Source organism: Falco peregrinus, chromosome 12 (genome assembly GCF_023634155.1).
Source record: "Falco peregrinus isolate bFalPer1 chromosome 12, bFalPer1.pri, whole genome shotgun sequence".
NCBI classification, from domain to species: Eukaryota; Metazoa; Chordata; class Aves; order Falconiformes; family Falconidae; genus Falco; species Falco peregrinus.
Window position 1 is genome coordinate 17,849,140 of NC_073732.1, and position 22,771 is coordinate 17,871,910.

At 49.2% G+C, this 22,771-nt stretch overlaps 1 protein-coding gene across 4 annotated transcripts; it reads left to right on the forward strand.

Annotated features, from left to right (window-relative positions):
• The first annotated feature begins 758 nt into the window (after positions 1-758).
• PCYT1A (phosphate cytidylyltransferase 1A, choline) lies at positions 759-20,758 on the forward strand. 4 transcript variants are annotated; one of them, XR_008749385.1, is made up of 10 exons: positions 770-919; positions 7,785-7,925; positions 10,705-10,804; positions 12,322-12,438; positions 14,382-14,533; positions 15,357-15,435; positions 16,169-16,311; positions 17,382-17,570; positions 18,161-18,471; positions 18,780-20,758. XR_008749385.1 is itself a non-coding variant. In XM_055817098.1 (9 exons), the coding sequence occupies exons 2-9, from the start codon at positions 7,809-7,811 to the stop codon at positions 18,365-18,367; spliced, it is 1,104 nt and encodes a 367-aa protein (XP_055673073.1). In that variant the 5' UTR covers positions 759-895; positions 7,785-7,808; the 3' UTR covers positions 18,368-20,758. The 4 variants fall into 4 exon arrangements, 3 of the variants coding, with proteins under 3 accessions (XP_055673073.1, XP_055673072.1, XP_013154877.1); XM_055817098.1 differs by having other exon boundaries at positions 759-895; positions 18,161-20,758; XM_055817097.1 differs by having other exon boundaries at positions 18,161-20,758.
• The last annotated feature ends 2,013 nt before the right edge of the window (positions 20,759-22,771 follow it).

Below are 22,771 nucleotides of genomic sequence, written 5' to 3' on the forward strand. Positions count from 1 at the left end.
AATTGCACTTTCGGCTATGACACCGGAGGCAGCCCACTCCTGTTTCTCTGTTACGTTTGTTTGAAAGTGGCTTGCTCTCGTTTTCCTCTGATGGGAAATAGAAGGTGACTTCCCCCGGCTGCTTTGCCGCTACCTGCGGCTGTCACGCATTAAGGGAACTGCAGAGACGTCACGGCACTATCAGGTTGGTGCGCAAGCCTGGGAGTGCAAGTTGTGGGGAACAGTGAAACCCCACACACAAATACATTTGCCAGGAGAAAGTATATGCCCTCAGACGTGTTTTGATGCTTTTATGAAGTTGTGGTGATTAAATAACGATTTGTTTCACCTTACACTCGCTCCACATTGGAGGGTTTTAACAGCTGCTTCGCAAAGGTGTTGTACAAAGCAGGTGTGAGGCCGTGGCTGCTCAGCTCCGGCTGCCCTCACCGCGGCCTGGGGTGGGTAGGGGGAGCCGTGTCCTCCCCGGAGGGTGACCGAGCAGCTCCGCCACGGGCAGGGCGAGCCCGGCCCAGGGGAGCCGGGGCTGCTCGCCTCCCCCCTTCCATAAACCCCGGCATTCACGGCTGACGCCCGAAGGCCGCGGGGCAGGCTGTGGGCCGCACCAGCAACCCTCCCGGGCCCGTTCCCCCGCTGCCGGCCCTCGGGCCGAGCGCGGAGACCCGCGGCACGCGCGCCCCTGTGAGGCCGGCCCCGCCGCGGGGGGCGCCGTTGCGAGCCGGAACGGAGGTTGCGGGTGCGGTTTCCCGGGGCGCGGCTTCGCGGCGCTCGGCCGGTCCCTTCCTGCCGGCCCGGGCCGACGCGCAGCGGCTCCGCCCGCCGCCCCGTTGGCGTTGGCGGGAGCAGGGAGGGGCCGGGGGCGGCTCCGGCGGTGGGGCCGGGCCGGGCTGCGGAGGTGCGCGCTGCCGGCGGCTCGCTGGTAGGGGGGCGTCGGTGGGGAGCGTGGGGGCACCGGGGCCTGTCGCTGGGGCGTGTGGCGGGCCTGGGGGGAATGTCGCTGGGGGACGCTGGAGGCTGTCGCCGGGGAAGCAGGGGTCGGGGCGCTCGCTGTGGGACCCGAGGGGTGCCCGCCGCAGGGGCTGGGGGCGGGCGGGCGGGCGGGCGGGCCGCGGTTGGAGGCGGACGGGGGCACCGCACACTGTCCCTGCGGGGTCTGTCGGGGTCCCGCCCCGCCACCTCCCCCGCAGGCACAGGCGTGGGCAGCCCCGCCTGGGTGCGGGGCAGGGGGGCACGGCGGTGCTGGCTGGGGGACACACCGGGCACTTGGCTTTGGGCGAGGGGGCAATGTCTGCTGGGGGGGAGGGCGTGGGGTGCTGCGTCCCCTTGGGGGGGTGCCGGGGAGAGGCAGGGGCTCGGGACTGGTGGTGGGGGGCAGAAGCGGCTGAGGGGAGGCAGCAGCAGATGCTGGGGGGAACTTTTGGAGTGCACCCCCAGGGCTGGGAGCGTGGCAGCTTGAGGGGGAACATCCCCTGGCGTAGGGGACGCAGCCAAGGCCAGGGGAGAGAGGAGAAGAGCAACGAGGTGCCCTGACTGTGGGGAAGGCAGGTGTGGCCCAGCCGCCGTGCAGGCACACGTCCTCTCCAACCTGCTTTTTGTGTCCACCAAAGTCCTGGCTGCCCTGATTAATGGTTTTGTAATTGGATTTAAAGTCTGCAGGAATCCTGAGAGCTGCCATGCTCCTTGGTAGCCCTTGCTGGCTGTGGAGGGAGGTGCAGGATGCTGCAGGTGGCCTTCCCTACTCTGTCCCCACCCTGTGCTGTTGCAGCACCGGGTCCCCAGCATGCAGTTGGCAAAGACTGGTGTGATCAGAAGCAGGTGCTGCTGGGTTTCCATCTACAGGACTCCTGGGCCTGAGGACGGCCGCTGTATTTGCTGTTGAAATTCAGATGAGAAATACCCATGCTTAATTTCCTGAAGGAATTGATTGTATGTACAGAATTATTCAAATTTGTGACTTGTAAGTTTCATGGTCCAAGATCTGGATTGTAATTGTCTTGAATTTACTGTGGAATGAGCCACAAACAATAACTGTTGGAGCAAGGATTTGGTATGGGTGTGTAAAGCTACTAAGGGAGGTTGCCTCCTGAAGGCTCAGAAGGCTCTGTTGTTATATGCTGAAAACACAACACGATGCAGCTTAACACAGAAGTCAGGATGAAGTGACCACCCATCCTTGCACTTTATTGTCCCTGGGCAGGCTCCAGATCTTCTCTGATACTCTGCATAAAGCCTACACTTGCTGCTATACTAACCACAGCAGAGACTTCTTTGCATGCCAGGATGCTCACTCGGTGCCTCGGGATTATGGTATACCCAGAAGGGCTGTGAATTCATGGAGAAGGTCTTGCCAGCAGTTTCTCTGGGTTTGTGTGTTTCATAGCAGCACTCAGCCTGTGTGTCCCAGTAGGGGATGCAAGGCTTGGGAGTTTGTTTTAGCCAGTATAGCAAAGGTCTGGGTCTGGATGCTGTTGGACCAGTCTGTGGCACTGGCTGAACTGTCCCGTGTATACATTAATGTGGCTATTAATATGCCGCAGGATAGTTGCTTTTGCTCAGCCAGAGTAGCTGAAGCAGCCTATGTTTTAGGGGTAAGCAGGACTCTGCCTGCCAGATCCTGTAGTAAACTTTATAAGGGGCTCGTGGGCTTAGACCATCTAGATAGAGCAGGTGCTGATTGTGGGGAGAGCAGTGGTGCTGGTGAGAGTCGCAGTCTTCTCTAGAGGTGAGCAAGCTGGGTCGCAGCCATTAGCACTCCATTTCTAAGCAGATGCTCTCTGTCTGGAGATGGGGCCAGAGCTGGGCCTGGCAAGCCTGGGCTGGGAATGTTGCCTTGGATATTGGGCAAGATTTTTAAGCCCAGATTGAAGGGAGATCCTGATCTTTCCCAGTAATTAGGTACAGGTTAACCCTCATCTTGTCAACATGCTTTCATCAGTTTATCGAGGAGTCTGTGATGAGTCTCCTGTCATTAACCTCCTTGAGTCTTTCTGTCTGCAACAGATCTCTACAGGGATGCACACCAGTAAGGTTAATGGTAAACTGGGAGTTGGAGATCGTGGAGAACAGGAGAAGGTTTGCCTTCTCCCCATGACTGAAGAGTGGGGTGTCATTTGGGTACTTCACAGCCTGGCAGGGGAATTATCTGAAGTGACAGGACTTCTTCCTTTTTCTTGAGCCTCTCACTTACGTGTTGTCGATGTGTCAAGGCAATTCTCTGCAGACAGCTGGCAGAGTGCAAAGTTTAGTAGTATTTGCCTGCAGATGAGTCAGCAAAAGAGAAATAGCTTGCTCTTGTGAAGTGGAATGATCTTGTAGGCAAAGCAGCATGTGACAGTCACATCTTACTGTGCCAATGCCTTCCAAGTTCAGAGATTGATAGAGGAGCCTGGGAGCGGGCAGTGGTGCCCGGGGAGCCTGGGAGCTGTAGGTGTTGGAGGGGCCTTGCTGGTTCAGCCTGCCAGTCTTGTGCAGATTCGGATCCTCGGTGGGAAATGCAGCAGTTTGGGCTGGAGCATTTACTGAGTTGTTGCAGTCAGCTCTTGTTTTGCACAGGCTTTGAGTTTAAGTAGCAGTATTTATTTTGCATGTAAGTCTGCAAGTGAGAAGCAGTGGAAGTGGCAGAAGAAATCGTTCTACTGCAAGTAGATTTGCAAGTAATGATCTTCAAGAAGTTCCTCGGGACATCAAAATACAAAGAATACAGATGGGCCAGGTCCTCATGCCATCAGAATGCTTAGGGTAGAGAAATATCTGGTCAGCTTCTCCAGTGTAGTGTGAGGCGGGTGGTTCTCTGACACCACCAAGGCTAAACAAAACATCAGTGCTGCCCATGAAGATGCAGACAGTGAGATAAGGCTTTGGCTAACCGAGATTTGCCACGCCTGTTCTGACCTTTTCAGTGTGCCAGAGGTGTTAACTTTGGTGCTATGGTTAAATTCCAGCTCAGATGGTGGTGCAGTGTATTCACACTAAGGGAGAATTTTTAAATTCCTTCCTTGCCTGTATAAACTACCTATATTTTTTTTCCTTTGTGGTAATCAGTGCTTGTCCTTCTTCCCTCCCAGAAGTGGTTGCATTTCAGTGGGATTCAGTGATTCCTGGACAACTCTTCCAGTTGTCTGTGAACTGGAGAAAGTGAGAGAGCAACTCTTCTCCCATCTGGCAGTCTGCTCCTCACAGAGCTCATGCAGCACTCACTCTCTCACTGAGCTACCTGGTGGGTAGTGCAAGGTGCTTCTTTGATAACAGGGTATGCATCAAAGAAATAAGTTTCAGAAGCAGAGCCCTGAGTGTTTCGTGAAGTTGCGCAGAGACTGTGATTTGCCCATGGCTTTCCCAAATGGGGCACTTCTAACTTGGCTCCTTGCGAGCAGTTTCTCATGTTCAGCACAGACTCAGTAACACAGGAGGGTGATGCCTTAAACAAAATAGAATGATGTTAATATTTTAGATTAGGGCTCTTCTGTTTACACCTGATTTTTTTTATCTTGGAGTTTTTTAGAATGAGCTTTTAGAGTTATCTTCTCTTTCCCTTTCCCCATCTGCTGCAACTGTTAATTAATTTTAGAACAGTGTTTTATGCATTTGGGGAAGCAAAGCTGTGTGCTCATGTGTTAAGCTCAGCTGCAGATGCTGGATCCCATTGTTAGTAAGTAATTGTTTGGGGTGCTATTTTAGTCACTTGGGTCAAAATTAAACATTCTAAGATTAGTAGTTCTAGCACAGTAAGGTATGGTTTGTTTTTAAAAACAATGTGTTCCCAGTTTTTAGTGAATACAAGTTTGGTGCTGGGAGGACTTCCCAGAAATGCATTAGCCAAAGGACAGATGTTTTAAAGTTCTGAAGAGTGGTAAAATTACTGTTTAATTTCTGCATTAATTTGAGTAATTAGCAGAGCTGTGTCACTCGTGAGGTACACAGCCCAGCTCTCTGGATACTGCAGAGACTCCTTCAGCAACATCTGGCCTGTAAGATCAGAGTAGATGGAGCATATTTATGCCATCCTTGAAGCACATTTCTGCCTTGGTACGTCAGGTGGAGCTGCTGCTGCTGCAGGGTGGCTGGTGCTGTCTGACCACTGCTGCTTATTTAGTGCAAAGCAAATCCATTTGCTTAAGCTATTGCTTGCCATCATTTGACTACGTATACCCTGAGAAGTGAAAGAGTGAGTTAGGGTGGAGGAAGGCGGATGGTTGGGTGTGGAATGGGTTGGAAGAAGCTGTGGAGATTTCTCCTGGGCTTGGACAGTGCTGGTGTACATCAGCATAAAGCACGATGTTGCGCTGTGCTGTATCATGCGGTTCTTTGGCTGGCCATAAGCATCTGCAAGATGCTGTTGATAATTCAGCAGAGAATGTACTTGTGTGCAGAGAAGTCTGGTTGCTCTGATGTGCCAAGTTAACATGGAAGGAGCTTCACCTGTTTGTGCGTGGAGGCTGTTATGTCCGTACTTCAACACCAAAGCCTCTGCCAATACTTTTAAATGTTTTGCTGGGAGGTGGTTCGGATCAATTGTGTTCAGCAAATTAACAGACCTTTTCAGTCTCTCCAAAGGAAAGAAAAGTAAGTGGTCAAAGACCAACAGGTGGCTTGAAGCAAAGTGAAGTTACTTTGACCAAATAACAAGAAAATCTGTTGTTGTTTCCCCCCACTGCCTCTATGAATGCTGGGGTTATTTGAACCAGAGACAGAGGTCTGTTGCTTTCTGTGAACTGGATGGTTTCTGCTAGGACCATGGGGGTGACGTAAATAACTGATATGGAGTGTGCTTACAAGATGGCACTTTGCAAAACTTAAGAATTATTTCACAGAGGCACTCTGCTCTGGAGGCTGCTGCATTTATAGCACAGATCTTGCCTGGAAGTTAAATGTTTGTGTTTGAAGACTTGGAGCTCAGGGTTGCAAACTCTATTTGCCCAAGATTGCTCTTGCACACTCATGTCTGTTGTTAGGAAATAGTAAATTGATTACTGGAATGTAGGAAACTTGGCAATCTTGACTTGCAGGCCTTACGGAGTGAGTGCTGGATGGCTCATGCATTGCTGAAATGTCCTTGTGGCTGCTCTTCCCTGTCACTTTTGTCTTCTCAATATTTTGTTGGCTTCCCACTCACCTAAGATTCTCTTCTCCTTTTCTTGGTGCATTGTGTTAGGTCTAGCAGAGCAGGCTGGGATATGTGCATGTAGCCCAAAACCAGTTCAACGCTGTTTGTAAGGTACCAGCTTGTTGATGCTAGGTGGGGAGAGTGGTATGTTTGCATGTTATTAAACTGCATTTGACTCCTTACTTTGGAACATTCCTTAACCTGGAGGAATTTGTGCTTGAGTAAGTCTGATCACTAAATCTGCTTCTTAACAGCTCTCTTTCACAAAGCCCACCCTTCTTGATTGCTGAACAGCAGAGCTTTGCCCAGTGGCCCTCACTGAGGATGGTCCCAGCTTGTTCCAAGCAGGAACACTCAGCAGAGACCCTCTGACAAGGAGAGGGATGGTGTTCAGAGGGACGTCTGCCCTTTCTCATACCTCATACTTGCCCCACCTAATGTGTTCCAACACACCCACTACCTGTGGGTGGGGAGACATTGTAAATTCCACATAGCTCTTATTATTAGGGGGTTGAGGCACACATGTAAGCATCGTTCCTGGGCGGAGGGGTCATGCTGCTCTCAGAAATGGCAGGTCAGAAGTACCATTTGCTGCACTGGAGAGCTGCACACTTCAAGTGAGCAACAGAGATAATGCTGCTCTTAAATTATAAACTTTGCAAATCTAGCACGTTTCTAACTCCTGCAGCAGCTGAAAAGGGGATGTTTGCTGCCATGCCTTTCTATAAACCCCTAGCTTTGCTTCAGTTGTGTGAGGTGCTGGGCTTCCTAATGCTCCAGGGCCTGTTTAGGAAGATACAATGACTCCAGCTCAAAAGCACAGACCACTTATTTCCAGATAGCCAGCACAATTTCTGCCCAAACTGGTGGTCGGTCTGTCTGTTCATTGCAGAAGCAGTTCAGCTGAGCCACCGCTAATTACAGCCTGGTACATAAAGTGCCAGAAGTAAGTGTGCCCTAATGTGGTGTCAGCAACTGCTTCAACATCGCCTGAGTCACCACTGCAGTGGAGACAGGGAATGAGAGGGGAGCATGGTGGCAGCCATCCCAAGGTGAGCTGTCCCCACTGGGGAGCTGCAGCTTGGGTGTACCCAAACAACAAAGCAAAGAGCAAGCCAGCTGGTTATTTTAAGTTATGACCATGGGTTGCATGCCTTCCCTTACCCTGGTCCTTCTGCTTAAACCTGCTGCTTCCTCACATCAGGATTCTACAGGGATGCAGCACACCCTCCAGCTGTCTATAGGGGGAAGGAGGGGCACAGAAGGCTAGAAGGGTGTTTACATTCATCAAAATGAGAGCTGGGGGAGGGGTGAACGTGGACTGGGCATGCCTTAATCCTTAGGTTGCTTTTCAGATGCTAAAATGGCATAATTAGCCTTGTAGTAATGATTTATAATTTGCATTGCAACTGTTGTGCGAGTTTCTCCAGACGGCTGACTGCTGCACGCTTCTCTCTGCAGAACAGCTCTGAGTTGCATTAAATAGTTCAGTATTCCCACCAGGCACCGTTTGTCAAGCCTTGGCAGCTGATGCCAAATACAACTGGCTAAGCCCCTTGTTAGGTGGCTGTGTCTTTGTGCTGACCTTCTGTACACTGTGCCTGCTGTTGACTGATTCTGCTTTGGAGGAGCTGAGAAATATCACTTCTTCTTCACCCCCACCCCCTTAATTTTGTTCCAGTTCTTACTGGACGTGCTTGGTAAGATGGAGCCGCCAACCTCCTCCAGATTGAATTCCCGAAAAAGAAGAAAAGATGGATCTGGCCCCAATGGGGCGACAGAGCTGGATGGAATCCCTCCAAAAATGTCCCGGCGTTCACTCGTAAGTAAGCAGAGATAGGAGCTTTAGGTGAGATCAGGACATTGAACCATAACAGCAGAAAGAGAAATGTGATGGGTTTTCTGTGGACACAGAAAACAAGGGCGGGGGGAAGAAGTGAATGACAGTAGCTATCCTTCTTGCAAAGCCAGCTTGAAATCTTCCTTTGTTCATACTAATACTTACAGCGTGGGCTTAAATTAGGTCTGAGGCAAGCGTCACTAAGCTACTTCTGTGGTGTCTTGCTTGTTTGTAGTCACTTAAGCTGAACCTGAACAGGCATGCATATAGATATCCGTGGAGGAGTAAGCATTCATCTCTCACAGGTGGGTTTTCTTAAGTGACCCAGCAGGATAGAGAGATACTCCAAACAAGCATCTAACAACTCGCACACCTTGCGGAAGGCAATCCTGCTCAAGTCAGGGGAACTGCAGGAGGGTCTGAAGCCTGTAAGCACCTGCAGAAGCAATCTATCGAATCCACACTCTGAAACACCGGGAAAATGACTGTTTGTTTGATTCTCTTGGTCTGGCAGGAGACTGCATTTATGTTGCTGGTACTTTGGGAGTGTTCAGAAAAAAACCCAACCAACCAAAACGATTTCTCCTAAATCAACCTTGGGATGGCTTTAACAAGCTAAAGCCAGTGGAGTCTCTTCTAAAGGGTGTCTGTGCCAGTTAATGGTAGTGGGAAGGGCTGACTTTAACTTGTCCTTGCAACAGTATTGCGATGATGGGCTTTTTACAGCTCTTCTCTGCCCTGTTCCTGGGGCTGTCCTGCCTATCACGTGCACTAGTTGCTCTCTCCTTATCTCTGTCAAAAGCCAACTACCAGCCACGTCATACCGAGGTCATAGTCCTTGGCAAAATACGGTGATGTGTTGTAGCTTTCCTCTTTGATAACTATGTTTTGCTCTTCAGGAGTACTTCAGTCCTGTCCCAGAGCATTTGACAGATGGTAGTGAAGTAAGATCAGCACCAGCAGTGACAATTGGGGAGGCAAGTGCTGGGAATGGAGGCCTGAGCTGTTGGCATGACTTATCCCACAGAGTCTTTATATCCTTGACTATTGGCAAAACCCACTCTGTCCCTTTTTAAGACCCCACCATGTATTTCAGTAAGGAAAGAGAAGTATGCAGGTTATTCTGTGGGAATCACTTGCTGTTCAAGTTGGTGTCTGTCCTGTATTAGAAATAAAACACCTATGAACAGCACAAGGCAAGTAATATCTAGCCACTTTCTAAACTTCCTGGCTTTTTTTCCCCACAGGGTTAATGCAGACCTCCTGATGAAAGATTTCTATTTTTCTTCCTTTTGTGAAAGATGTGGTTATTATAGCAAGAGTAATAATGTTGCCAGTGACGTTACCTTGAAGGCTTTACCACTCCCAGCTAAACAGCTGGCTGGCAGAGTGTTCCCCTGAAGCAGTGGGGCTCAGCAGCAGGTTGTGGTAAGGAGTCTGCTAATGCATGAGCCTGTTGTATTGTTTACATCAGGTTGAGTCCTGACCCTTGTAGCCACTGCAGAGGAAGAGCAAGACTCTGGCAGGAGCTTTTGAGAATGTTTTTCTGTGATAATTTTGGTAGAGTATTTTTATGCTTTTATTCCTAGCTTCATATCAGGTATGTGCCAACTGAACTGAAAAGAAACAGCTTTTATTCATGAGTGCCAGATATAATGGCAGTGATGAAAGGAGAGACCTGCAGGCTTTACTAACAGTTAAGGATCCTGGTAGAGGAGGTGGTGTGTGAAACACGGGTACTAGAGCCTCAGAAAGTTAATTTTCAGCGGTATCAGTTTGCTTGAATGGTCAGTGATTGCTTTCCTATGCACTTCGCCTTGAGCACTCTAATAAGGATTGACATTAGCAATAATAGCAGTGGTCTTTCTGGTTGCGGTGGTGCTGGGGACCATGGCAAGGTGCCGCAATGGAGCAGGAAGCCAGAGAGGAAATTACTGATTAGCTTTTTGCAGCTTGAAGGTATTATTGTAATGATATGCAAGCTTGTTTATTAGTCTTCTGTCTCAGGAAAGAGACATCCATTGCTGCCCCACACCTGGCTAGAAGGAAATTGAGCTGTTTGTTCTGTTACGGGAAAGGCAAATGTTTTGTTTCCATTCAGAGGAGACCAGAAACAATACCTGGACTTCAGCTGCTGATTAAACATACTGCTGTGGTCAAGCTAGCAGATAGAGGGCTTTTCCTGCAGCAGTTGGAGATATTCTGCCACAGACTGAGGTCAGTCTCTCACTACGTATAGCTCAGAAATGGGTGATGATGCACACGTTCCCTAGGAATTAGTGCTGCTGTTGATATTGCTCTTCTGCTCATTCCTATACTCAAATCAAGGAGCTGCTACAATTTGTACATCACGGCACAAGCACTGAGGCACAGCACAGTGATGGTCTTGCCTGGGTGGGCATAGCTGGAGCTGCAACAGTGAAGTTTCATGAAGCTTGGCTTGTGCTGCTGTGAACTGCTGTTTGCCAGAAGTCTGGTTTTATTAGCTGCAGATCTGAGCCACCAGTTTTTTTGTTTGGGTCCAGTATGACTACCATCCTCTTAACTCTACTTTTCTCTCTCTCTTCCTCTCTAAATTCAGGCTAATCACCCTGCAGGGCTGTTTTGAGGTTTAAGACTAATTAGTCTTTTAGTACATGTGTTTGAATTGTGCAGAGACACAATGAGTCACTCAATGACTAGGACACTGCAGTGGCAGTGCTGCTGCTATGTACTGCACTCACCTTTGCATTCTCACAGCTAACCTTCTCTGACTGTTTAGGGACTGAGGGAACCGGCTCCTTTTTCAGATGAAGTGGAAATCGATTACAGCAAGCCGTACATCAGAGTAACATATGAAGAAGCAATGAGAGGGACCCCTTGTAAGTAAAAAAACAGACTGGAAGGGGATCGTATAAATGTTGGATTTGGAGTTGGGGTGTGTGATTGTGACAACCCTGAGACCGAACCAACCTTGTGTGTCAAAGCAGGTTTGCAGCCAGTGACTTAGTTAATGCTTTGGTGATTAACTAACTGTTCCCATGTGAACTGGGCCTGCCAGTACAACTGAAGTTTGAGCCTCTGTGTGTGAGCAGCCATACATATCTTCACCAGTAAGACTGTATGAAACAAATAAATGCTTGTATTTTAGCTCTTCCTGTGCCACTGACAACTATAGAGTAGTATCTGAAAATGACTGTACTTTCATAAAGGCAGGCCTGCCAGGACCAGCCCTCTTCTGGCATACACAAAGCTCCTGCAGTCTCAGGTCTGCAAAAGGTAGATTTGCTAAAAAGTGATTGTAAGAGGCTGTCCTCAAACTGACTCCTCTGCTTAGCTTGAACTTAACAACCCGGCCTTTGCATCAACTCATTCTGTTGCTGTCTCCCAGGCTGTGTCTCTAGCTACCTTCAGGTCCCTGCCCAGACCCATGGGTTTCAGCTCTCCTGCTAGGTATTCTCTCTGCCCTTTCTTCCATGCAGATTTGGTGTGCCTTTGCTCACACCACTCCTCTGAGCCTGTCTGCCTAAATCGGGCCAGAGAGCAGCAGGCCATTCTCAGGTGCATCAGATACCAAGAATGTGTGGCACTCTGTTACTAGCAGCAAGAGGACTGCGGTCCTGTGTGGTTCCAGAAGTCAGGGAGCCTCCTACCAGTACGTGGCAGTGCTAGACTGTCACTTTACCTCTGTGCTGACCTCAAAGAGCTGAGCTACAATTTTCCTTGGCAAAGGCGGCCTAAGGAAAGTTTTGTTCTTCCTTATTTATCTATGGATTTAGCTGATGATGCAAGCAATTCAGCAGAATTTTATCTGCTTTTCTTTGATTGGTTTGGCTGGGTTTTTTGATAGAGCTGTACAATTCATGGGTCTAGGGGAGCTGGTGTTGGTGATGGGGAGTCAGAACAGCCTGGTCCCTCAGCCAGACTGATAGCTGTGGCAGCGGGCTGCAGAGGATGATGCTGAAAAGATCTTGAGATGCCATCGTGGCTGACGGGGAAATCAGGCACCTATGAAACATTTGGGCCAATTCCCCTCTGGTAGCTCTCTGCTTTGCAGAAAGTATGCGCTTCATTTGGATTTCCATAGGAAGGAAATGTTCAGGGTTTGCTTTCCCGTTGGTCTCCCTTTACCTTGTTTCAGTGGGTATTTGGTAGGCTTTGAGTCTGTCTTTGAACATGGTTGTATTTCAGCTCTGTGCCTAGCTGCGTTTGTTTCCGTGTGGGAAGGCAGAGAACCAGCCAGTTCTCTTCACAAATCTTGCCTGGCTGCAGCTCTGCATTCTGCCAATTTTCTGCAACGCCCCCATGAGTTTCAGAACATCCCCAAATGTAGGCATGAGCAGCAGCTGCTTCTCCAGGAAGGCATCTTCACAAATGTCTCTCTGTCCTTTTGGCACAGTGGATCGCCCCGTCAGAGTTTATGCTGATGGAATATTTGATTTGTTTCACTCTGGACATGCCCGGGCCTTGATGCAAGCGAAGAACCTCTTCCCAAACACATACCTCATTGTTGGAGGTAAGGAGTGACCTTGTTGACTTTGGCTGTCATAGGAGTACAGTTTGCCTCCGTCCGTGGTTGTGCATACGGATGGCATAGCAGGGTTTTTGTCTTTATGGCCTCAGTTGTCCCAAATGTTGTTGGAGTTGTCTTGCAATATGTTGAGAGTTGGGTATGTACCAAACGAGTGCTTAAGGAAAAGGTTTTTGATCACGCTGTTCTAATTTGAGCTCTCTGTTTTGTGATGCATACCAGTGATTTGCACGTCCAAGTATCAAAATATAGTAGAGACTACTGAGCATCTGCCTCGAATGAGACAGTTAAAAGAATGAGCAACAGTACCTGTATCACCCTGCAAGTCACTCCTGCCTCAGCTCCCTGCTGTGAATTGCTTATGGCTAATCCCAAACGGGTCCTGCTAAGGAGCATGGAGATCACGGTGGTTCCTTGGGCATGTGCCTGGCCACATGGAAGTCAGCAAGACCCCATTTCTCCAAATAAAGTTCCCCATTTTGTCTGTTAGGTTCCAGAGTCTTTAGGTGATGCCAGGAATATCCTGCTGACTTCCAGAGGGGATCTAGCAGAGGTGTTGCAGCCAGGCCTCCTTCAAGAATGTAACAGGAAAAAAGAAATCCTTTCTTCTGGCTGCTGTAATATGCTGGCCTCTGTCCAGGCAGCGCCTCTGTGCCCGTACCTTCACCACCTTAAAGGCATGTCAGGCTGTGCATGTTGTTTGTCAGGCGGTGACTTCTGGTCAGGCTGCATGATGATGTTAACTTTATCAGAGATGCGAATACCTTTAACTGGTTTTCTCAACTACCGTTGGCTTCGTGAAGCAAAATGGAACTCTGACCGTACAACAGAGCAATTGTAACATCTTTATGTGGTTTGTTTCCTTATTACAGTTTTACTTGCTCCTGAGGGCATTTTTATGGTGGTACTTCTGCAGGGTTTTTTGTGTGTGCTACAGTAGTGTCTGGAAGGGGAAGGGAGAGAGGAAAGCTGAAATAGTTGCTCCGGCATACAAAATGCACTGAGCTTAGAAATCTCGCAGGCAGAAAGACATCCCAATATACATAAATGCTGTACATCAAACAGGAAAATAATTTCAGGTCAGACTGTTAACATGTTAATGTAGCAAAGTGTGTGACCACGCTCTCTGCCTCTGGGAGAGTGGTGAGGAGGTGGAGGGCAATGAACGGCTCCCCTTGCACCAGGAACTGAGACAAGAGGCCGCAGCCCAAGTAAACAATTAGCTCCAAGCTGGGAGCAATTTCACCCGCTTTTTATCATCTATTTGTCTGGAACATAAATATATCCACTACCAGTCTGACTGGTAAGGCCTCATTTACTTTTGAGTCTGATAAACAAATAAAACTCCCTCCTTCTCAATGTCTTACATTGCAGATTACAGAGAGTTGTTAATTTACTTTCTCATAGAATGTAATAATTAAGCTAACTTTATTTGCTGTGAACTCATACTTTGTTTTAATACAACTTCCCAAGAGCTAGATTGTGGTATGATGTTCTATGAAATCAGAAGCTTGGACAGTTTTTTTTCATGGGCTTCAGTTTCCAAGCTTGAGACATCCGTAAGTTTAAAAGCAGATTTCTGTCTAATAGGCCCCCAGGTGCCATTTCATAAAGGAGAGTTGTCTTCTGTACTGACTGGGTTATTTGGTAAGTATTGTAGGTGTTAGAGACCTTCCAGGCTTGGGGTGCAGGTCCCCAGCTTGGGCAGAAATTCCCCCAACAGCCTGCCTGGAATTGCTCAGGAATTTAGTGCCCTGCACTGCTCCATTTCTGATGCTTTGTGGGTGAAAGAGCTGGGTTTGAAAGTGCCAACACCAGTCTCCATCAGCAGCTGGCACTGCCTGCTTTAGCCTGGGTGTGTGCAAGGTCCTTTTACTGTAAAGCATTGCTCTTACCTCAGACTCACTCTTTCCTGCCTGTTTCTTCAGTCTGCAGTGATGAGCTAACCCATAACTTCAAGGGCTTCACGGTAATGAATGAAAATGAACGGTATGATGCTGTGCAGCACTGTCGCTATGTGGATGAAGTGGTGAGAAATGCGCCGTGGACGCTCACTCCTGAGTTCCTGGCAGAGCACAGGGTAATTTGTGACATCTGATCTGTTATGCATTTTGATCAGCCTCTGTCTGTGCTTGTTGTTTACAGCAAGAATTCATCCATGGGGGTGCCCTCTGCCTGAGCAACCTGTTTCTGTTGAAACTCCTTAAATGTAAAATGAACCGGGTTATGGGAATGAAGTGGGTTTCTTGGGAGACTAGAAGCATTTGCTGAGCTGGCAAGTAGAGTTAAAATAAAGTAGAGATTGTGACATGGTGAAAAAGCCTGAGAGGGCTCTTGTCGTTCCATGAGAAGTTGATGCTGGTTACAGATGGTGTGAAATGCAGTAGGGAGTGGATAACATGGGTTGGAAGGAATTTCTGGAGCGTCTGGTCCAACTCCCTGCTTACAGCAGAAGCAGCTTGGATCTAAATCAGCTTCCCTGCAGCAGGAGACCAGGCAAGCTTTCTTGAGAGTTTTATCTTACCAACTTTTATCAGTTGGTAAAATAAAGTGAAAGGAATCTCTGACATCTGTTGAACTGCTTTGGGAGGTGAAAGAGTCTCCAAGGGAGTTTGCTTAGGTCACTCTTGTTGCCATTAACATGCCATTTCTCTGTGGAGCTTAAAATAGCTGCGTCCTTAGTCCCAGCCTTTCCTCTCAGATGTGTGCTTACAATTGGTATGCAATTGCCAGTGAGAACCCGGGAAGGCTCTGTGTTGCTTTTTAACAGAGGAAAGTGTCTTACTGTTCTCTGTTGCACCCCTGTGTGGAGGTGTTGAGCGAAAAGTTAGCCTCCTTTGACAGAAAGGAGACCTGCATATTCAAGATAAAATGTTCACTCACATGGCTTTCTTAATTTTCAGATCGACTTTGTTGCACATGATGACATCCCCTATTCTTCTGCTGGCAGCGATGATGTTTATAAGCATATAAAAGAAGCAGGTGAGTCTGGGTGAGGTTCTCCAGGGCTTCCTGTCAAAGATCTGCTGTGTCCCTGTATGGCAGGATTATGCTTAGGGAAGCAGCAGTGCCCCTCTGGGAACAAGATCTGCCCAGGAGGCTCTGAGGGCAGGAAGAAGCCCAGCTTTGGGCCCTATTTCCTAAGGCTAGGACTGTTCCAGGTTGCAGGCCACACTGCTCAACATTAAGCCAACTTCCAGTCTTAATTATTGTGATTGAATTAACAGCCACCTTTTGAAAAAATACTACGGTTTGGCTTACAGATTCTCACAAATGGAGAATCTCATGAACTTAGCAAAGTGGCTGCTCTAGCTGTTTGCTGTAAAATTCAGTGGGGGTGCAGCTGATTTTAATCTATCCAAACCCAGTTGTCAGACCTTCTTATATCTCCACCAGCAGGACCCCTTGTCCTCTCCTTGTCACCACACTGTTCTATGTGCCGTGGATTATAGTCAATAGTGTTTAAACCAGCTGAAGTGAAGAGCTTTTCATTATTAAAAGACAGGGTGTTTTGACAAGCTTTAGTCTTAGGTCTTCCTCATAGTCCCAGAGAGGAGGACCCTGGTATTGTACATTCAGCGATAAAGACGTGGCGTGTGAGGACAGTTAGGTAAATGAGCTCTTGACAGGAGAGGTTGTTTCCTAATAGAGGTGGCAGCAGCTTTGTGCAGTGTGTCTTGCTACAGCTGTCCTGGGTCCTGTTCCCCAAATTTAGGCATGTTTGCACCAACTCAGAGGACTGAGGGAATCTCAACATCAGATATCATCACCCGGATCGTGCGGGACTATGATGTTTATGCCAGACGGAACCTGCAGCGGGGCTACACAGCTAAAGAGCTCAATGTCAGCTTCATAAACGTGAGTTGAAGTGTGTCTCACCACAAGCTGTGTGAAGCAGAATCTTACACGTAGTGTGGAGATGTAGAATCTTGCCTAGTGGTAGCACAGCCTGCCATATGCCAGTAAAAGACCACTCCGCAGAGCTAAGCAGTTGTACTAAACCAGTGTCCTTGGAGCAGTAATTACAGTTCTTCCGCCTCTAAAACTGAACTGCCTCTGGGACACACCCAGAGGAACTGGATTCTGCTAATACTGATCCATTGTCAGAAATGCCTTGGTGACATTTTACCTGTTGAAAGAGCTGGAGACAGGGTGTGTGGCAAAACGTGTGTTTCCTTGAATTGAATGGGTTGTTCTTGGCAGCAGCTGCTGTGTCTCACGTCTCTCCTCTTCCCTCAGCCACCTTCTTAAGGTAGAGTCATTTGTTAGGATAAAATATGATCCTGTTCTCACTGTACTGTTCCCTTCCTGGAGCTGCAGGAGCAGCAGTGCTTGGGTAGGAGAGTAGGACATGCTCTGATCCTGTGCTGAGCAGCTCTAGCCCACAAGCAGAATACATGACAGAAGGCACTTCTGATGTTGGAAGTAAAGCAGTAAACATTTTCTTTTTAATCACTCAGATACTATGCCTGTTTTTTAAAATACCCTCAAATACAAAAATTAAACAGGAGAGGTAATGGCTGCTTGGCCTCTCTTTGGCATGTAACTCTGCCTCTGTTTAAAAACACCCAGCAAAAAGATTTGTGCTGTTGTGATATGCAGAGAGACCTACAGCAGGTCACTCAAATCTAATCTGTATATTTTGTAAACATTTCCCTCTTCCATGCACTCCTATTAGATAATGCTTATCCCTGGGTTTAGTCTTGCTTTGTGTACTGTGCCAGTAAGAGATGCCACAAAGCGTCTCACAGCCCCACTATGTTTGCAATTTAGTCTAAGGAAGAAGTGTCACTGAAGTGAAGGAGAAGTGTCACAAGACTAATGGAGATACTGAGCCTTAAGCAGCAGTTCAGTGTAACAACACAGAGCAGAGGTGGTCACCACTCAGATCTGGTGAGCTGTATTCTGATCCACCGCTTACTGTACAGGAGAAGAAATATCACCTCCAGGAGCGTGTGGATAAGGTGAAAAAGAGGGTGAAGGATGTAGAGGAGAAGTCAAAGGAATTTGTCCAGAAAGTGGAGGAGAAGAGTATTGATCTCATTCAGAAGTGGGAGGAGAAGTCCCGGGAGTTCATCGGCAATTTCCTGGAGATGTTTGGCCCAGAAGGCGCGTTGGTAAGGAGCCTCTGTGGGGAGAGGGGAAAGGGGATTTTGGAGAGTTCGGCAGTCGTTGTAGGGCTTCTGGAGCGCACGGTCTGTAGAGCAAAAGTTTACAGCTTGGTGCAGTGCTTGATGTGCTGCCAGTCTCCAGACAAGTTGTCCCAGGCTTGGGCAGCCTGTTTACAGGGAGCCCTCACCCTTGCCAGCTGGAAAATGCTTATAGTTGTGATGTGAAAAGCTCCCATGTCCCACAATCTGGCCTGTAAACTCCAGCTGGTGTCTTGCAGGCCAGTGAGCGGCCAGGAGACTGGCAGTCACTTTGTCACTGGCCTGGGATGAGTCTGAAGCTACTTGTTTTTGCCAGGCTGTCCTGTGCTGCTGGGTAAATATCACAGGCACTTCATGTTAGAAGTGCTTGAAAATGGGTGGTGATTACACTGTGTGCAATTTCCAAAGCCTAGGGCAGATGCTCGGGCTTTTTCTGCTCTTACATGGCATGAAGCATTGAAGGGACCAACAACTCAAAATGCTGCACAAGCTGTAAGTAGTGTCCGTTTCCATCGCTGTTTGAGCCATGCTAACTGTCTTCCTGCTTCCATCGCTAGAAACACATGCTGAAGGAGGGCAAGGGCCGGATGCTGCAGGCCATCAGCCCAAAGCAGAGCCCCAGCAGTAGCCCCACACATGACCGCTCCCCGTCTCCCTCCTTCCGCTGGCCCTTTTCAACCAAGACTCCTCCTTCCTCACCGGCCAACCGCTCCAGGAATGAGTCTGCAGTCACCTATGACATCAGCGAGGATGAAGAGGATTAAGCTGCCAGCCAGGATTTGCTGCGAACCGCTAATCGCCAAATCCTAAGACCGAACCCACTGGGGAACTCTAAATGAGCGAGAGAGCCATAGGAACAGGGCTGACGGTGAGCACAGGGCCTTGGAGGCACCCGTTGCTCTTAGCAAGGGCTGCTGCCTGGAAGCACATTAAAACCTCCTCTCCCTTCTCCTCCCTAAATCCCCTTTTTATGTTTATGTTCTAGCGGTTTCCAGGGGGAAGATGGTTTTTATATTTTAAGAAAATGCTCTTTTAAAGCGCAAAGAATAGCACTCAAGCGTGGCTTTTGTTTTGGTTTCTTTTCCCTTGTTAAACCTCCAGGCAAGAGGGAGAGTGGGAAGACCCATCTGTCTCTTCTTTCCTTCAGCTCCTCTGTCTTATTCCCCCCACCCCCAGGCAGTATCCGTGCCGCTGCCAAACGAAAGACCCCTCGGTTCCTCAACCAGCGTGACCTCGAGAGCACGCAAGAAGCGGTGGTGTAAAGAGGCTTCTAGGAAACAGAGACATCTCTGCTGCGCTGAAGCAGATAGGAATCTATCCAGCACTGCTCACGTGCCTCTTAGCTGAGCTTCCCAGTGTGTCACAGTGAGGACGTGCTTGGTAGGGGGCTGCCAGCTTAGCACGCAGGAGTTACACCTTGGAAGAGCTCACAGTACCATAGAGTCGCACACCGCTTAATCGTGCGGCATTCACAGCTCCAAATTGTATGGGGCCTGCAGGGGAAGGGCCTTTCCAGCTAATCTTAACAGGACTGCTAAACCTTGAGCTAAAATTCAGCCCTCAGCTGCTGTTGGAGAGAAGAGAATGAATCTTTGCTTCAGGTCACTTGCTCTCTGTTTTGCATTTCCTTGCGTGTGTGAGAGCCCAGGTAGGAAACAAATGTGTGTACTCCTTGGAGAATATCCTTGTCCCAGTCTCCGGTGTGTAATGAGTTTTACTGTCTGTCCAAATTGCCCCCCAGCGCTGCTCTGTGCATGTTTGTCTGTGTTTCAGTTGCTGTGCTCTAAGGGCTGGAGCAGTCCTTTGCACTGGTGCCATGAAGTCGCTGCTGTAAGGACAAAACGTGATTTCATACAGCCAGTTTGCTGTCTGTGTCGGTGTGTGCAGCTGGACAGATAAAGGGCACGTTTTACCCCAGTGAAGGGTCCTGGTCCCGTGTGACCCGGCTTGCGCAATAAATGCACAAATTAGTGCCCACTTACTCCGCTCCTTGAGGCAGGCCAGAAAGCATCTGAGAGCGCTGCAGCTTTTTAAGATTTTAAACATGTAAACTGCTCGTTTGAAACCGTGGTCCAAGTTGTGCCTGCTTTCGTGTCTGTAACAAACACTGAGCTTTGTGGCCTGTGGCTCCCCGCAGGCAGTCGCCCTCCCCGTGCCGCATGCCGGTGCGCAGAGCAGGCTGGTGCACTCTGTCCCAGCGGCCAGCACTGGTGGGACTGGACTTGCTGCCTCGTAGCTGTGAAGCTCCCGCTTGCTTTTCTGTTCAGGTTTGCCTGCGATACGCGTTGTCTCCTGGTGGAGCTACTGAGCTGAGTTGCCTGTATCCTCCTGCGATGGCGGGAGCAGAGGACCGCAGGGAGCCCTGTCAGCAATGCTGCAGGAGGTCTTCAGAGCAGGATGCAGGGCGCGGGGAGCAGCAGGTCCAAGGAGGCAAATCGCCAAGTGCTGCCACAGGCTCTGCACAGTGTGATGCTTGCAGGGGACGCAGTGGCCCTGTGGTAGGGGCAGGCTGTGCTTCCTCCCAGCTTATATCTTGCTGGTCCTTTGTCATGCTGCCCAAAAGGCTTGACAGAGACTCCGTGCTTCTGTTGAGGCTAGAGCCTGCCTGTATGGGAAAGGGTATTCGGGGGGTGCCTCATCTGCCACTTGGACCTCTCTCAGCAGGAGCGTGCACGGCTCTGGGAGCATGGCTGGCTACTACAGATTTTAAGCCATTTTAATGGTCACTTTGTACAAGCCGGTTGTTAATCCCCTGGTTTATAAGTGGTAGAGCACAGCACTTACTTTATATCACCCACATTCTCTCTTCCCTCATCTTCCCCACCTTCCTTCCTCACCCTTCCCCTCAGTATGGGTGTTGTGTTGCTTTCCTGAGCCAGATCATGAAGGCCAGGCTGCTTTAGAGCCTTACTACTGTTTTAAACACAAGTTATGCAACGGTGTTCAGTAAATTTGGATAACAATGATGTTTTGGACGGTGGTTTGTTCTACAGAGACCTTAATGTATCTCTTGGTCACTCTGCAAAACCTGGGGTGCTTGGTAAGCAGCCAGCCATGGTTTTACATGTAGCTTGGAATAACAGAGCTGTTTCTTGTAACCAGTAATTACTGCTTCCTCCTTGCACTTAAATTAAATCGGACACTCAAATTCCAAACTAGTCTTTTTTTTTTTTTTTTTTTCCTGCCCCTTTGGTTTTTTGTTTCCTTCTGGATGGCTGGACCAGCCTCATCTCCAGCACTGCCCTGTCCTATCGGGAATAGGACAGAGCTTGATCTCTGGACAGAATATGTGAGCCTGGTTCTCCAGGAACATCTTGTTTCCTGCAGATATACCCAGTGCTGCTGCTTCAAGGCTGTCCTGCACACCTCTAACTCATCCCACGCTCTTCAAAAGAAGCATCCGGAAGAGACATGCTTGAATTAAGCATGAAGAGGTAGAGTGGAAAAATAAAACTTCATTAGCATGTGTTGAAGAATGTGTGGAGTTTGGTGCTGCTGAATCTAGAGGCATCAGCTCCTGTGGGACAGCCCTGCTTCAGTTCCTAGGATCTGGGGGGTCAGGCTGCTGACACTAGCAGCCAGCCCCTGCGAGAGGATTTTCTGATGACAACAGCAGCAGCAGGGCAAAGCTGAAAGGTGCCAAGGGTGCTGGCAGAAGCAAGACATGAAGAGTGTGGCACTTTAACAACGTATTGCTTGGAGTTGTAGGAGAAGGTTTTTTAACTGCTTGAGAAAATTATGGCACACACCTGCATTTACATGATTTTATGCATTGTATAGAGGGTTGGGACTTCATTGTGCAGTCCAGTTCTTATATCCAGAGGCAGGTGCTGGAGCAGAGAATATGCTTGGCATTAGTGGTGACTTTGGTGGGACTGGCCTTGTGTCTTGCCGCCTGGCCTCAGGGTGACTTGCTGCCAAGGGCTCCCTGATGTAAACATGTGGGTTTCCTACCTGCCGCAGGCCAGGAGCTGGGTCTGGCTGTCTGTCAGGGTGGGGAGGAGTCCCATATTTGCTGCTTGCCTGGGTGTTGCTTCTTGGCAAAACCGTGAGATTGCTGGGTCCCAGCACTTCTGCTGGTGCCTAGAAAGCCATGTTGGTAGTGTCCATGTGCTGTGGTCAGGAGTCTTGTCAAATTTGGCAGTCTCATAACACATCACCAGTGCCTCTTCTGGCTGAGCAGTTTCGCTTTGGACACAGCTACCTGCAAAAAGCTCTGAGTCACTTTTCCTCCCTCATGGCAGAGACAACTTGCTTTCTCCCCAAAATGAGTCAATTAAAACTTGGGAGCTTTGGCTTTCTGACTCTGCTTCCTCGACATGTCGCACCGGACAGAGGTATTACAGTGGGAGGGCACCGGGGTGCAGGTCAGGGGGAGGTTTTGGTGGTGCCTGGCAGCAAGCTCTGGTCTTAGTGCTGATGATCTGGCATCTGCTGCCCATCTCCAGCCATGCTGCATCACCCAGTCCTGCTGTCATCCCCAGCCCTGCAGCAGTGGCCACCTTGAGCTGGCTCTTTCTAGTCAGTGTTTGCTGTGCTGGTTTCTCTGTATGGGCCTGTGTGCACACAGTGTGTCTTACTGGCTTGTACTGGAGTTGAGGTTTGGCTTTTATGTTTAGCCAAATAAATGTAAAGTCATTTTACTCAGTGTGTGCCAGATCCCTTCTGCCATCCTAGCCCAGCCAGCTCCTGTCATGGTCTCCTCACCTGCCATCTTAGCAGTGGTTTGAGTGAGAAGATGCTTCAGAAGGGGTCAGGAGATTACCCAGTGGTTTCTGCAAGTCATCATCACACCTAACATCCATCCCCACCTCTGCTGTAGGTGTAGAGCAGACACTGCTACCAGAGCAGATCCCAGGCAGGGCTGGTTAAGGCAGCAGTAACTAACTGCCCGTGTTGTGAAGGTGCTTCAAGGCTCCTTCCTTTGCCTGGCCCCAGGCTGGCAGGTAGGGATGCTCCCACTCTGCTCTCAGGAGCTGCCATGGCTGTGGAGGGTGTGCCCCAGGGATGGGCCAGAGCCATTCAGAGGTCTCAGGAGAAAATGCTGCTGCCCTGGCATTGTCTTGGCTGTCAGACCCCAGCCAGCAGCACCTAGAGGTCTGTGTCACAGCTGGGTGTTGGGGACTCCATGCCATGGCTGTGCTGGCCTGGGCTCCATCTGCCTCCCC

Bases quoted from the DNA above. Each gene is read 5' to 3' on its own strand.
- PCYT1A (XM_055817098.1), top strand. From the start codon at position 7,809: ATGGAGCCGCCAACCTCCTCCAGATTGAATTCCCGAAAAAGAAGAAAA. The intron at 10,805-12,321 runs GTAAGTAAAAAA...CTTTTGGCACAG, and splicing joins AGCAATGAGAGGGACCCCTT to TGGATCGCCCCGTCAGAGTT. The intron at 14,534-15,356 runs GTAATTTGTGAC...CTTAATTTTCAG, and splicing joins AGTTCCTGGCAGAGCACAGG to ATCGACTTTGTTGCACATGA.